Here is an 11,974-nt window from a genome sequence, read left to right on the forward strand (position 1 = left end):
CTAAGATGTTTTAAGCTACCTGAGCACGTCTTTGTAAGCATCATCCACCCCACTAAATCTCTGGTGAAAGCACCTGTCAGATAGACACTGAGTTACACACACACACAAAGTACTTCCCACAAAGTCACCCATGAATGCCTGCCATCTAGTGGTCATTGATGGGAAGTGTTTAGGTTGAATAAACAGTCAAATGTCAGTTTTATAATTCATTCGATACAGTTTAATTAGACAAATGTATTGTAACTGTCATATGAAAACCATGTATCTCCAAGAGCAGAAAAGTATTTTCAGCTTTGTGACAAAACATTTGTCACATAATGAAATGGGTTTTTAATGTTTTCTTTAGCTCTTAAAGAAACATTTTTGAATCCCCAAATTTGGAGACATGTTTTCTGGACAGGGACGCATTGTGCAAAATCTCAACTCTGGATTGATTTAAACAAGCATTTGTAAACTAAAGCTATTTAAGGATTTTAGCACAGTTCACAAACGCATGCACGCATGCACACACACACACACACACACACAGGAATGACAGTCAATATCGTATAAACATTTATTCTCTGTACAGTCGTAAAGGAATCAACGGGGGAATCAATATTACTGATAGAAAAATACCTTTGCTGCACCATGATTACTGCACACCCGTACATACAGTAACAGAAGAACATTGTGTGTGTTGTGAACATTGTATAAAACAATACGAGCGTGCAAACATGACATCAATTGGGTATGAAAAACAAAGTGTCACTCATACTAAAGGACGTACAGTTTGTGGTACATTAGCATATTTATATAATAGTCTCTCCAAAAAATATCAGTGATAATCTCTTTTCTTCGTTTCATCTTCCGATATCAGATCGAATCAGATATAACAATGACTGTGTGCAAATGTCAGAACTTAAACAACTCCTGTGTTTGGAGTAACCGCGTAGACCTGTGAGGAGAAGCAAACAGAGAAGTCTTTGGAGTGAATCTTTTTTGGCTTCATATGTAAAAATCAAGTCAGATGTTATACCGCACACATTTAAAAAAAGGCTTTTGATACAGTACGTGTCCCTTTAGCCAGCTGTTCATGTCACAGAGTCAAGAGAGGCAGCAGCATGGATCTCCGATCATCTCTCGGTGTTTAACACAGTGTTCAAATATTCAGCAGACATCCCTCCAATATGTTCTGTCTTGGTGGAACAATGTTATAAAAGTTGGTGTCACAGGCAGCCTTTGACAACGTGATTGATCTCGTCATATTGTCTGTATTGAAGAATCAGTTGATCTGGATTTGTTTGATGAGCAGCCACTCTGGCTTTTCACTCAGCAGTCACAACATCCGAGCCATTGAAGAGGTGGATCCACCGGGTGGCAACTATGAAACGGGAAGTTCTTCCAACAACGATCAAGCACCTGCTTTTACATGCAGTTTACCTCTCAGGGCCCGAGGCACGAGTTTGATTTTATATGACATCTTCAGTTAATCGGTTTGAGGTTTTAGCGGCCGGCCACAGGTCAACATGCGTATTCGTAGGCTGGTGAAGTGAGAAAGCGTGAGATTCTTCTGATTGGTTGACCTGAGCCTGAGGGTATCCAAGCAGCGTGACGGTGTCGCCCCCTCGCTGTCTGCTGAGGTGGAGGTTAGGACGGCACCTCAGAGAGCTGCAGCTATAGATGGCTGTGCACTGAAGGGCGGACACACAGGACAAAGGAAAAAATAGATTGTCACACAGAACACAGAGGAGAATGAAAAGTGTTGGTATGAGAAAGTATCTTCAAGCCCTCTTTAAAATATCAATTAGATCAGATTTCACTTAAAAGTCAGTTGTTGTTGTTTTAATCACAAGACAAACACAGACATGACAAAATACACACGGACATCAGCACGCACACAATTTACCATTCAAACTTTGGCCTCTGGCAGTGAAGGTTTCCACTGAGAAGTTGCAGTCATCCTAGAGCCACCAGTATGTGTGCTGCACTGAGACTCAGCGGTGATCTATTCTGACCAAGTCCTGTACGTGGTGTGGACAAAGTCTGAACTGACACCATTAGATCCCAGCGTTTGGACACTGATGTGAACTGGGACACTCAGATCGACATTCTCCAGAATACACTGTAGAAACAAAAATTTGAATATGAATTGCTGTTGTTAAGTTTCATTTTAGGAGTGATAACAGCTTTTAAAGAGCCCGATACCTTGGTGCACGCTGAGCTCATGACAGATTTGTAGAAGTCTCCATCTACAAACACCTGAGAGGTAGAAGGAATAATAAGTACAAGAAGAAACAAATAATAAAGTCCACGTGTCAGTCGGTGTAGTTTCTGCCTACCCGGTATCCGTACAGAAATGTGCCGTTACTGCAGCCCAGCTCGTCAAGTGGCGGCCTTTCCCAGCCAATCATGAGGCGGCTCTGGCCCACTGTTTTGATTACCTCAACAGATCGAACCTCAGCTGGAGCTTCTGGAGGTGATCGGACAAAAAAAATTAAAAATCAAGCACAGTGCTCTGTCTTTCTTGTACAAGTCAATGCTTGTAATGCTGTGAACACGAGATACAATACAGCCTAAATGCACTCTCATATATTTATCTTTGTTAATTGGCAGGTGTCTTTTACTTTGAAATTCTACCAGAATAAAGTAACAACAGGACTCGCAGCATACTGAACTTACTAATGAATCCAAGCAGTTTATTAAAAGTGTATCATAATGTAGTGTGTTATTTATCTTATTTTATAAGACATTATTCCCATTACAAGAAACAGAAACAAAGAATGGTCCTTGTCTAGACTGGGTATAATCACATTGCAGCAGTATGCAAGCAAAACAGTAATATAAGCACAAACTGCAATAATATGCACCGAAGCTACAACACGTACTCACACAAAGTTGTATTGTCAAGAAGAAATCAGAAAAACAAGAATGTGTTCAACCAGGACTTGAAGCAAGGACGTGTGTGTGTTCTGCCTCTGTATAAATAATCTCAAATATTAAATAGGTGCATTACCTGGTGTGGGTCCTGCTGTCTTGGCCTTTTCTAGAGCTTCAGTGGATTTTCTGTCAGACTTGTTGGATCTCTCAGGAGAGCGATGAGCAGGTCGAGTGCAGGATGCAGCAAATACAGGGCCATGATATGCAGCACCATCCGTTTCAGGAGGCAAGTGAAAACGATGAGCCTCGGGGGCAGTGGTGTCTGACGCGGTGGTTTTTGGCGAAGTGTCGGAACATGTCAAGCCATCAGAGTCAACGGTAGTGGTCCTCAGAGTTAAAGGAGTAGGAGCTGTGTGTTTAGCATCAGATTGAGCCGGGATAGCACTGCGTTTCTCTGCCAGCTTTGGGGATGTTGTATTAGTGCCACAGCTTGAGATGGATTTGGCTTTGCAAGGTGCCAATGTGGCAGAAGGAAAGTGAGAAGAGCTAGATCGAGCAGACGATGTAGTTTTAGGTGCGTATGCTTTAAAGTTAGCAAACATGTTGGGACTCAATGTAATGTTAGCGGATCGAGAGGCGACTGCATTAAAAAGTGTTGCTGACTTATTGGTGGCTGTCACTGTTGCAGTGTGCTTAGTTTGGCTCGAAGCAGCGGTGACCGGGAGAGAGTCGGTATGTGGTACGTTGGAGCTGAGGCTCTGCTGCTTCGTCTGAGATGCTGCTCGCTGGTCTGCAGAAGCTGAGAATGAGAGACTTTTCCTGGGCTGCTGTAACCTTCCTCTGCTCACTGGAGCCTTGAAATTAAGAGAAAAGCGTTTATTAGACATGCACATGACATTGAAATCAAACCTTGTATGTTTTCACAGACAAGGAATTTGTTTTTGTGCATACAAATGTGAATATATAGTCTTTTGTGCATACATCCTGATAGCTGCTCATTAGAGTCTTCTGTAGTTGCTCATGCAGGTTAATAATCTTCTCAGGACTACTCAGCCTCCTGCTTGGACTGAAAGGTGTGCTGGAGGAGGGAGGAGTCGGACTCAGTGAGGATCCCGTTGAACTGGTCGGTTCTGGGGAGGACTTCCCTTTTGTATCCGAGTGATGAGATCCACATTTCTCTGGTCCACTGGCAGAGGGCGAGGGCTGTGGTGGGATTGAGAAAAGGCAGATAGTAGTCTTTCCCCCAAATTAATTTACAATTTAAAGTACAAACTATTTTACAAACGCTGATATGTGAATGTCAAATGAACTGAGGTGACTTGTACAGATGGCTGAGACTGTGGCAGCTTGGTGCTCATAAGTAGATGGGAAACAAGGGGAATTATTACACCAAGAAAAACCTCTTTCAATAACATATGGGCACCTGACTACTGTTTGAAGAAACACCGTGAACCAATCTTTTCACGCTAACGTTCTTATTAGGACGGCATTTCCCTTAAACCCAGTTGACAACAGAATCTTTTACCCTTTGATCAAAGGGTTTGCTTTGCTGATAATAATAAATATGTTGAAAGTGATTGTCTTGATTTGTGAAAACATAAAAGAACAAACTATAAATGAATTGTTTTTTGTTCTGTCATATTTTAGATTAATTCAGGCATGGTAGCAAAAATAAAACCAACATATTATAAAAGCCAGGAACTGTGCCTGTCTTGTGTGTGAGACAGATTTTACCAAATGAATGCGGTGGTTTACTGTTTTGCTATCAAAATGCTACACGAACAACCTTTAAGTCAATTGAAGAGAAAAAAAAAAGAGAAGTATTTTTGAGCATCATCTCACCTGAGCGCTGTTGGAGATGAAGCTCTCTTTCAGTGCAGGAACAACAGGTGACGGTGTAGCTTGGACGCTGGCATGCTCTTGCACTGCTGAGGTTGGCACAGGTGAGTTGGCATTTTTCTTTTGTGTTTCTGTTGGTGCAGGTGTGACTCCACTCCGGCAGTCTTGACAATTTGTTCCAGCGGTGACTAAAGGTGTGTGTTTTTCACTTTTTACTTCACTACATGTTACCCCGGATTCCGCTGTGAATCCATTTTGTTGTGGCTGCTTTACAAGTGGGGGTACAGTAGAGCACGTCTGAGCGGGTGTGAATCCACTGGTGTAGTCTTGGAATTTGGAAATAAATCCCGATGTAAACCCGGTGGTGTAATCTTGGGTCTTTACGTCGCTGCATGGTGCGAATGCTGCGGTGTAGTTTTGCAGAGCAGCGTCACGGAGCAGCTGCTCCACCTGATGGGTGAGTGTGGAGTCCACACAGCCGCGTCTGTGCATCGCCTTCATCATCTGCACCAACAAGCTGTTCCTCTCCTGACACTTCGCCACCAGGCAAGACAGCTTGGCCTGTTATTGGACAAAACACCTGTCGGTCAAACTCAACTGCTCAGAGCAGTCCAACAGAAAATGTGTAATATGACAATAGGAATGAAAAGCTACATCCGTCTTTCCTCACCTTTAGAGGAGCTGTTTCCAGATCGTTCTGGCTCCTCATTTTCAGTGCGTCATACTGCAGTTAAAAAAGAGAAGAAACTACAATTTAAAAATCACAACATAGAACTAAGTGTTTAGACCGCAAAGCCACAGCTGACTGGTTACCCACCTTAGCTCTGATGTCGTTATAACGTGACCTGAGTGAGATGAGAACAAAGCTCAGATCATCTTTGCTGCCCTGCCCTCGTTTTAGAGCAATATACTCAGAGTTTAGCTCCTCTAGGGCCACCGTCTGTGAGGTTACACACACACACACACACACCTGTCATAAGAACTCTCATTTCTATTACTGCTCACTTTTAAAGTAGTCTAAACATAATGAAAAGTCAAACATCTGAAGAACAGTGATGTTCTGAGGACCTTCAATAAAACGTAAAGTGTAGAATGTGAGTACATGAACTGAAACTATACCTTAGCTTTGAGCTGAGCTGTGAGGACTTTGTATTGCTCTTCTATTTGTGCCTTCAGTGACAGAGCATCGGTCCTCTCCCTGACCAGGCCTGTCACTTTGCTCTGCAGCTCCTTTACCTGCGGCAGATTCAAAATGCTAAATTAATGCAATTGAGAATTTTACTTTAAATGCAGGTTAGATATTTATTGCAAAATATATTTAGCAAGGGCAAAGCTTCAGCTCACATCAAATAATAATACTACACATAATTTCTTACTTTCAATTCTTTGGTTATACTCATGGTTAGAGGTTGGAGCTGGCTTTGGGTGCGGTGAAAAGTTATTTTTTGGAGTTGTCAGGGGTGACGGTCTGGCCAGACCCTTCTCGCTCCTGCCTGCTCGGCAAACGACGTACGTTCAGCGATCTTTGATCTTGTTAAAGTTGAGCAGGGAGGATAGGTGGTTCTTCGTCTTTCAATCTTTGCTCATAGAAGGGCCGTCTTCTGCTTTCGTCTTTTCTCGTCTTTCTTCCTTCTCACTTGGATTCGTCCTTCTCACTGTGGATTCGTCCTTCTCACTGTGGATTCGTCCTTCTCACTTGGATTCGTCCTTCTCACTGTGGATTCGTCCTTCTCACTTGGATTCGTCCTTCTCACTTGGATTCGTCCTTCTCACTGTGGATTCGTCCTTCTCACTTGGATTTGTCCTTCTCACTGTGGATTCGTCCTTCTCACTTGGATTCGTCCTTCTCACTTGGATTCGTCCTTCTCACTTGGATTCGTCCTTCTCACTGTGGATTCGTCCTTCTCACTGTGGATTCGTCCTTCTCACTGTGGATTCGTCCTTCTCACTGTGGATTCGTCCTTCTCACTTGGATTCGTCCTTCTCACTTGGATTCGTCCTTCTCACTTGGATTCGTCCTTCTCACTGTGGATTCTTCCTTCTCGGTGGGATCGTCCTTCTCGGTTGGTTTTCGGTCTTGCTTCTGTCGTCTTTCTTCTTTCTTGAGCAGAGATGAAGTTCACCGCTGCGTCTGTAGAGCGAAGTCCAGGGTCCTCTCAGGTGGAGCACTAAGATGACTCTTACGACGTTATCCTCGCGTCTTTTAGCGTGTCACTTCTTTTATAACACCTTTGGGTTATCTTGACCCCCCCTCCCTCTCTCACTCGGCACCTGATCCATTCCTCATCATAATGTGTGTGCGCTTGTGCTGTGGACGTGTGGAAATCACCTTGCCTTCCGTTAGGCCTGATCTTGCAATCCCAACATCTCTGCATTCTTCTCACTTTTCTTACACACACACACACATTTCTAACTCAGACTGGTTATCTTAAACACAGTTACAATTTGTTATAATCAGTTACAGTTGTTATAATCAGTTACAGTTGTTATAATCAGTTTCAGTTGTTAATCGCTTTATTCAGCACACGCTTGCTTTTTAAATAATTATTCGATTTCCTCCTTCCTCATTATTAAGCTTTGTGCCTTCTCTCTCCGCGGCAGTTAATGCCACATCTTTTCAGGCCTTTCTCTGCTCACTTCCTCTATTTCAGCACTTTTACACTCACACAGTCTGCACCCTTACTCAGACACACCTATCATTATTATCATCAGGTTGACATTTGTTAAAATCACTTTATATTTGTTATTTAATACCTGCTTGCTTGAAAACAATTATTCTATTTCATCTTTTAACTCTTAATTGTACGCTTTGTGTCCCTTTAACCTAATTTACAGGCCTACCATGTATTCCTCATTTTAAGGCTGGTCCTGGGAACTCAACTCTTTTTGACAGTATGTTTTTAATGTGTTTTGGCTGTCTGTATGGTTAAATACCTGGGTTATGAGGCTGTCATTGTCCTTTCTGGTTTCTTCCATTTGATTAGCTTCATCTGTCAACCTCACCAGCTTTTCATCTGCTTCGGCCGCCTTACTCTCCGCCTCCTCCCTCGCGGCTTCTGAGCGACACAATTCACTGCGAAGCCACTTGGTCTGAAAATACCACAAACATCAAATACGAACACGTTAAGTTGGTGAGATCTCCAACGATGCACCGCTGTCCTGTAAATATGAAAGTGACAGCTAAAGACTAAAATAGATCTGTTAGTAAGTGACACCTGCATTTCAACTTCCCATGAAAAACCAAATTCCAAGGCAATAGGATGCTGCGTCTGCAATATTATCTGCAACCACAACAAACGTCCACAAACGTTACTGAAGAACAGATAAGTTGTGTAAACTCACGTCTGCGTGGCTCTTGTCCAGTTCGTCCCGTGACCTCTTTAGTTCTGCTCCCGAAGCTTCAATCGCTCTCATCAGATCACTTTGCTCCTGCTTTCCATCAAAAACATGTTGCATAAGTGCACAGTGAGCCAACATAACTGCACACTGTGAGCAACAATGCTGAAGGATATTTACCTCGACACAACAGACACTAGCATCAAGCACAAAGGCATGAATCACACCACTCGTAATACCTGTACGGAGCTTCCCCTGTGGTCATGAGCCAGACATCTCTGTGTAGCTCCTGTTCCAGCAAGGCTCCCCGTCTCCTTTGTCGTAACGGCACACTTTGGATTCAGCAGATGCTGCTTCTGATTGCTTCCCTCTGTTTGTGTTTGTCTGGGCAGAGCAGCTTGGAGGACGTTTCTTTCCTCTCTTAGGCCCTGAAGTAATAGCTTTATCTGTTCTTCTTCCTGTTTCAAACAACTGATTGAACGATCAATTCTTTCTTTATCTTCTCTCAGACCTGATTTTATTAACTTGTCGTAGTCTTCTTGGGAAGTGTAAGATGATCGTTCTTTGTCTTTCTGCTCCTTCAGACACTTAAGGGAATTGGTGAGCTCATCTCTTTCTTGTTTCAAACAGAGCACCGCCTGGCTTAACTGGGCACTCTCTGTCTGTGAACTCTGTAGCGACTGCATGATTTGATCTCTCTGTTCTTTGCCACTTGAGAGAGATTCTAACAGTTTGTCTTTCTCTCTTTTGAGACCCGATAAAGACTCTTTCTCCTCTTTCAGGCCACTCACAGACCTGATGAACTGGTCTCTCTCATCCCTCAGCCCACAGACTGTCCTGGTAAGCTGCTCTCTCTCTTGTTTGAGACCAGCCAGAGATATCGAGATGCCGTCTTTCTCCTCCTTCAGTCCCCAAACTGTCCAAGTCAACTGCTGTTTGTCTTCCGTTTGTGTTTGGACTGACAGAGCCACTTCTCTCTGCTGCTCTCTGAGAGCATTTATGCAGCCTGACAGTTCCCCTTTTTCTGTTTTGAGGCTCTGGACCGACTTGGTGAGCTGGCCTACTTGATCAGTCAGTGAACTAACATGCAGGCTGCTCTGCAGAGGATCATAGTGATTGTCATGCTGAGAACCAGGTGCTGAAGCTGCAGTCAAATCTGGTTGATGACTGGACATCAACTGTGGTTCTTCCCCGTTTAGCACACTTTCCACCAAACTGTCCACACATTCTTCTACGTTCCTTCCAGATATTGCAGCTGTATATTCACTTTGCAATTGAGATCCACACACTTTCTTGGCAACCTGCGATTTCTCCGTCCGCTGCTCACTCTCCACTAACCTTTGCTGCAGATCCATGATGGTATTGAGATCATCCTCAGTCTTCTTGGTGAGTTCTGTAATCAAACACTCGTGTTCCTGGTCCTCCTGCTCCAGCCGGACGATGTTGCCCTCTAGCTTGGAGACATGCTCCGTCAGCTGTGTTTGCTTCCTCTTGATCTCCTCTTCTCTGAGCTCAATGTGAGCCAGAAGCTCCTGGATCCGGTCCGCCAAGGCCCGGTTCTCCTGATTCAGGGCCTGGACAAGATCATCCTGGGCGATGGTGAGAATGGCGGGATCTTCAGCTCCATTACCGGCAGGTAGTGGTCTAATCTGAGTATACAAAGAGGTAGAATTTGTGATATACTGGAAAACTGTGAAACTGAAAGTTTATCATTTCAGCTGTGTACAAGGAAAGGGAATATTGCAACCCCTGTGACATACCTTTTCTCTTGAAGTTCCCCGCTCCGCCTCTGATTCTTGTCCCTCTTTCCCGAGTTGTAATTTCAGTTGAGTATTCTCTTCAGCCATCATCTGCAGCTGCTCCTGTGCCTGATCCAGGGCAACCTTCAAGCTGTCACGTTGTTCTTGATGTGCTTCGAGATCCTCCCCCAAACCCAAGCTCCTGTAGGCTTCCCTCAGGGCATCAGATTCCTCACTGGGGCTTTTCTCCAGGTTGAGGATCCCTCTGGAGCACCAGGTCCCCAGTTTGAACTCCTCTAGTGTCTCTGTAGTCAAGGAGAGTGACTGGAGGCTGGGGTTGGTTTTGGAGCCAAGGTGGGAAAAGATTTTAGGTGGAGTTGATTCAGATCTGGTGGATGTGGGCCGATACTCTGTGTTGTTCTGCAGGCTCTCTGCTTCCTCCTGGTGGTGAACTGGTGGAACTGCAGATGAATGAGGCTGGCTTGTTCCCTCACCCGACATTAGATGTACCTACACAGAGATCACAGTTGCGGGACATGAGTTGAGAATCATTCATGCAAAAATTGAAATGTCAAAACACAAATTCATGTCTCAGCCGGCTATAGTGATATATTTATATGTAGATATACCTGTATGAGCATTTACAAAGGGGGAGGTGGTTATATAACACCCTAAATCCTCGCAAGAGAGCTTTCATTCTTTATGCCGTAATACCGTGTCAAAAAATAACAAAGGAATTTACAACATTGAGCCAATGTTAACACCAGATCTAATATTAATGGGCCCTTCAGATATGTTTATTGGACGTGAAAAACTGGTTAAATTAGTCACATTAAACAGCAAAATCTACATTCAAAATAACAAATCGATCAGTTAACAGTCTTAACGTTTTTTGTTATCAACGAATAAAAGTTGTACCAATCGTTGTTTACTGTAAATGTAAAGACTTCCACTACTTTGCACCTTGTAAATGAAATGAACTACAACTAAAATGGATGTCTCACCGTGTTGGGTGAATTTAAACTTTTAGTTTTGGACATTTTAAGAGACGTCTGCATTTAGTTGTTTGTCTATTGTGCTGTACTCAGGTCTTGATCTCAATGAGACTATCTGATTAAATAAAGGTCAGAAAAATAATAATCATGTCTTACACACCTCTCCAGAGCTCCCCACTGAGAAGTGTCCCATGGCAGTGGTATAAGAGAGCGTGTTGGACCCAGGACTCGGGCATGTGGACTCAGGCACCGTGAATGGCTGACTGGCTGTTTGGTTCGCTGGATCCCTCAGTATCTGCTGGAGTTTGTGGTTCTCCTCTTTCAGCTCTTCAACCTCCTCCATCAAGGACGTTTCAGACAGCTTCAGCTGCTGCACCTCTGCTTTCATCTCTTCCACCTTGCAGCCCAGGAAGTGGCTGTTCTCCTGGGCCTCCTGGAGCTGCTCCATCAGTCCCCTCCGCTCTGTCATCCCACCCTCCTCTCTCTCCAGCAGCACCCTGAGATCCTCCTGCAGGCTCAGGATGAAGCCTTGCAGCCTGGCTTCATTCGAGTTTGTTTCTTTGACTCTTTCTCCTTGTATCTCTTTCTCACCTTCTAGCCCTCCTTCTCTCTTATGCCCCACACTTGGCTGCCATTGCCTCCTCCTCTCCTCCTTTCTCTCCTCCTCTCCTTCACCCTCTCCTCTCATGGGAGGCAGCCTGTCTTGTTCTTCCCAGCGTGTTACAGTCCCGGCAGTAATTCTGACTGCACTGATCGTTGCGATGCCAGTGGCGGCACTCACGGTCATGTCCAGCAGCTGCTTTTCTAAAGTGTAGATCCTGTTCTGTAGGCTCTGCTCTCTGTCCCGGGCCAGGCTGACCTTGTGCTGGAGTTGGGTTTTAAAGTTCTCGAAGTACTGCGACTGGCGACTCATCTCCTCCTCTTTGGCCTTCAGCTGCCTCTGACAGCGCTGCAGCCTGTCCCTCCAAACCTGCTCCCCTCGCTCCTTGTCCTGGGTCTGGGTCGGTGGGAAGAGAGAAGGTTTGAGAAGGAGAAAAAATAAACCTATGTCACTAAAGTCAACCTCACAAGACAGTCTTCATGTTTTACAGTTTGTGCAGCCATGCCTATTGAAGCATTCAGAGATCCTGAGCACTCACCATGGTCCTGACCTCCTCCCTGAGCCTGTGTAGTCTCTGGTCCAGTCTCTGGGAGTGTTGCATGCTG

At 44.4% G+C, this 11,974-nt stretch overlaps 1 protein-coding gene across 1 annotated transcript; it reads right to left on the reverse strand.

Annotated features, from left to right (window-relative positions):
- Positions 1–595: 595 nt before the first annotated feature.
- On the reverse strand, positions 596–11,939 carry LOC306777883 (uncharacterized protein). The gene is made up of 16 exons (XM_079269190.1): positions 11,908–11,939; positions 10,929–11,765; positions 9,795–10,283; positions 8,361–9,683; positions 8,041–8,289; positions 7,633–7,788; positions 5,818–5,934; positions 5,516–5,638; positions 5,369–5,422; positions 4,702–5,259; positions 3,784–4,062; positions 2,996–3,713; positions 2,322–2,452; positions 2,188–2,241; positions 1,889–2,104; positions 596–1,673 (listed from the first exon to the last, which is right to left on the reverse strand). Exons 1-15 carry the CDS (start codon positions 11,908–11,910, stop codon positions 1,988–1,990), a joined length of 5,208 nt encoding a protein of 1,735 aa, XP_079125316.1. The 5' UTR covers positions 11,911–11,939; the 3' UTR covers positions 596–1,673; positions 1,889–1,987.
- Positions 11,940–11,974: the final 35 nt, after the last annotated feature.

The sequence above is a fragment of the Melanostigma gelatinosum genome, assembly GCF_949748355.1.
Source record: "Melanostigma gelatinosum genome assembly, chromosome: 5".
In the NCBI taxonomy this organism is placed as follows: Eukaryota; Metazoa; Chordata; class Actinopteri; order Perciformes; family Zoarcidae; genus Melanostigma; species Melanostigma gelatinosum.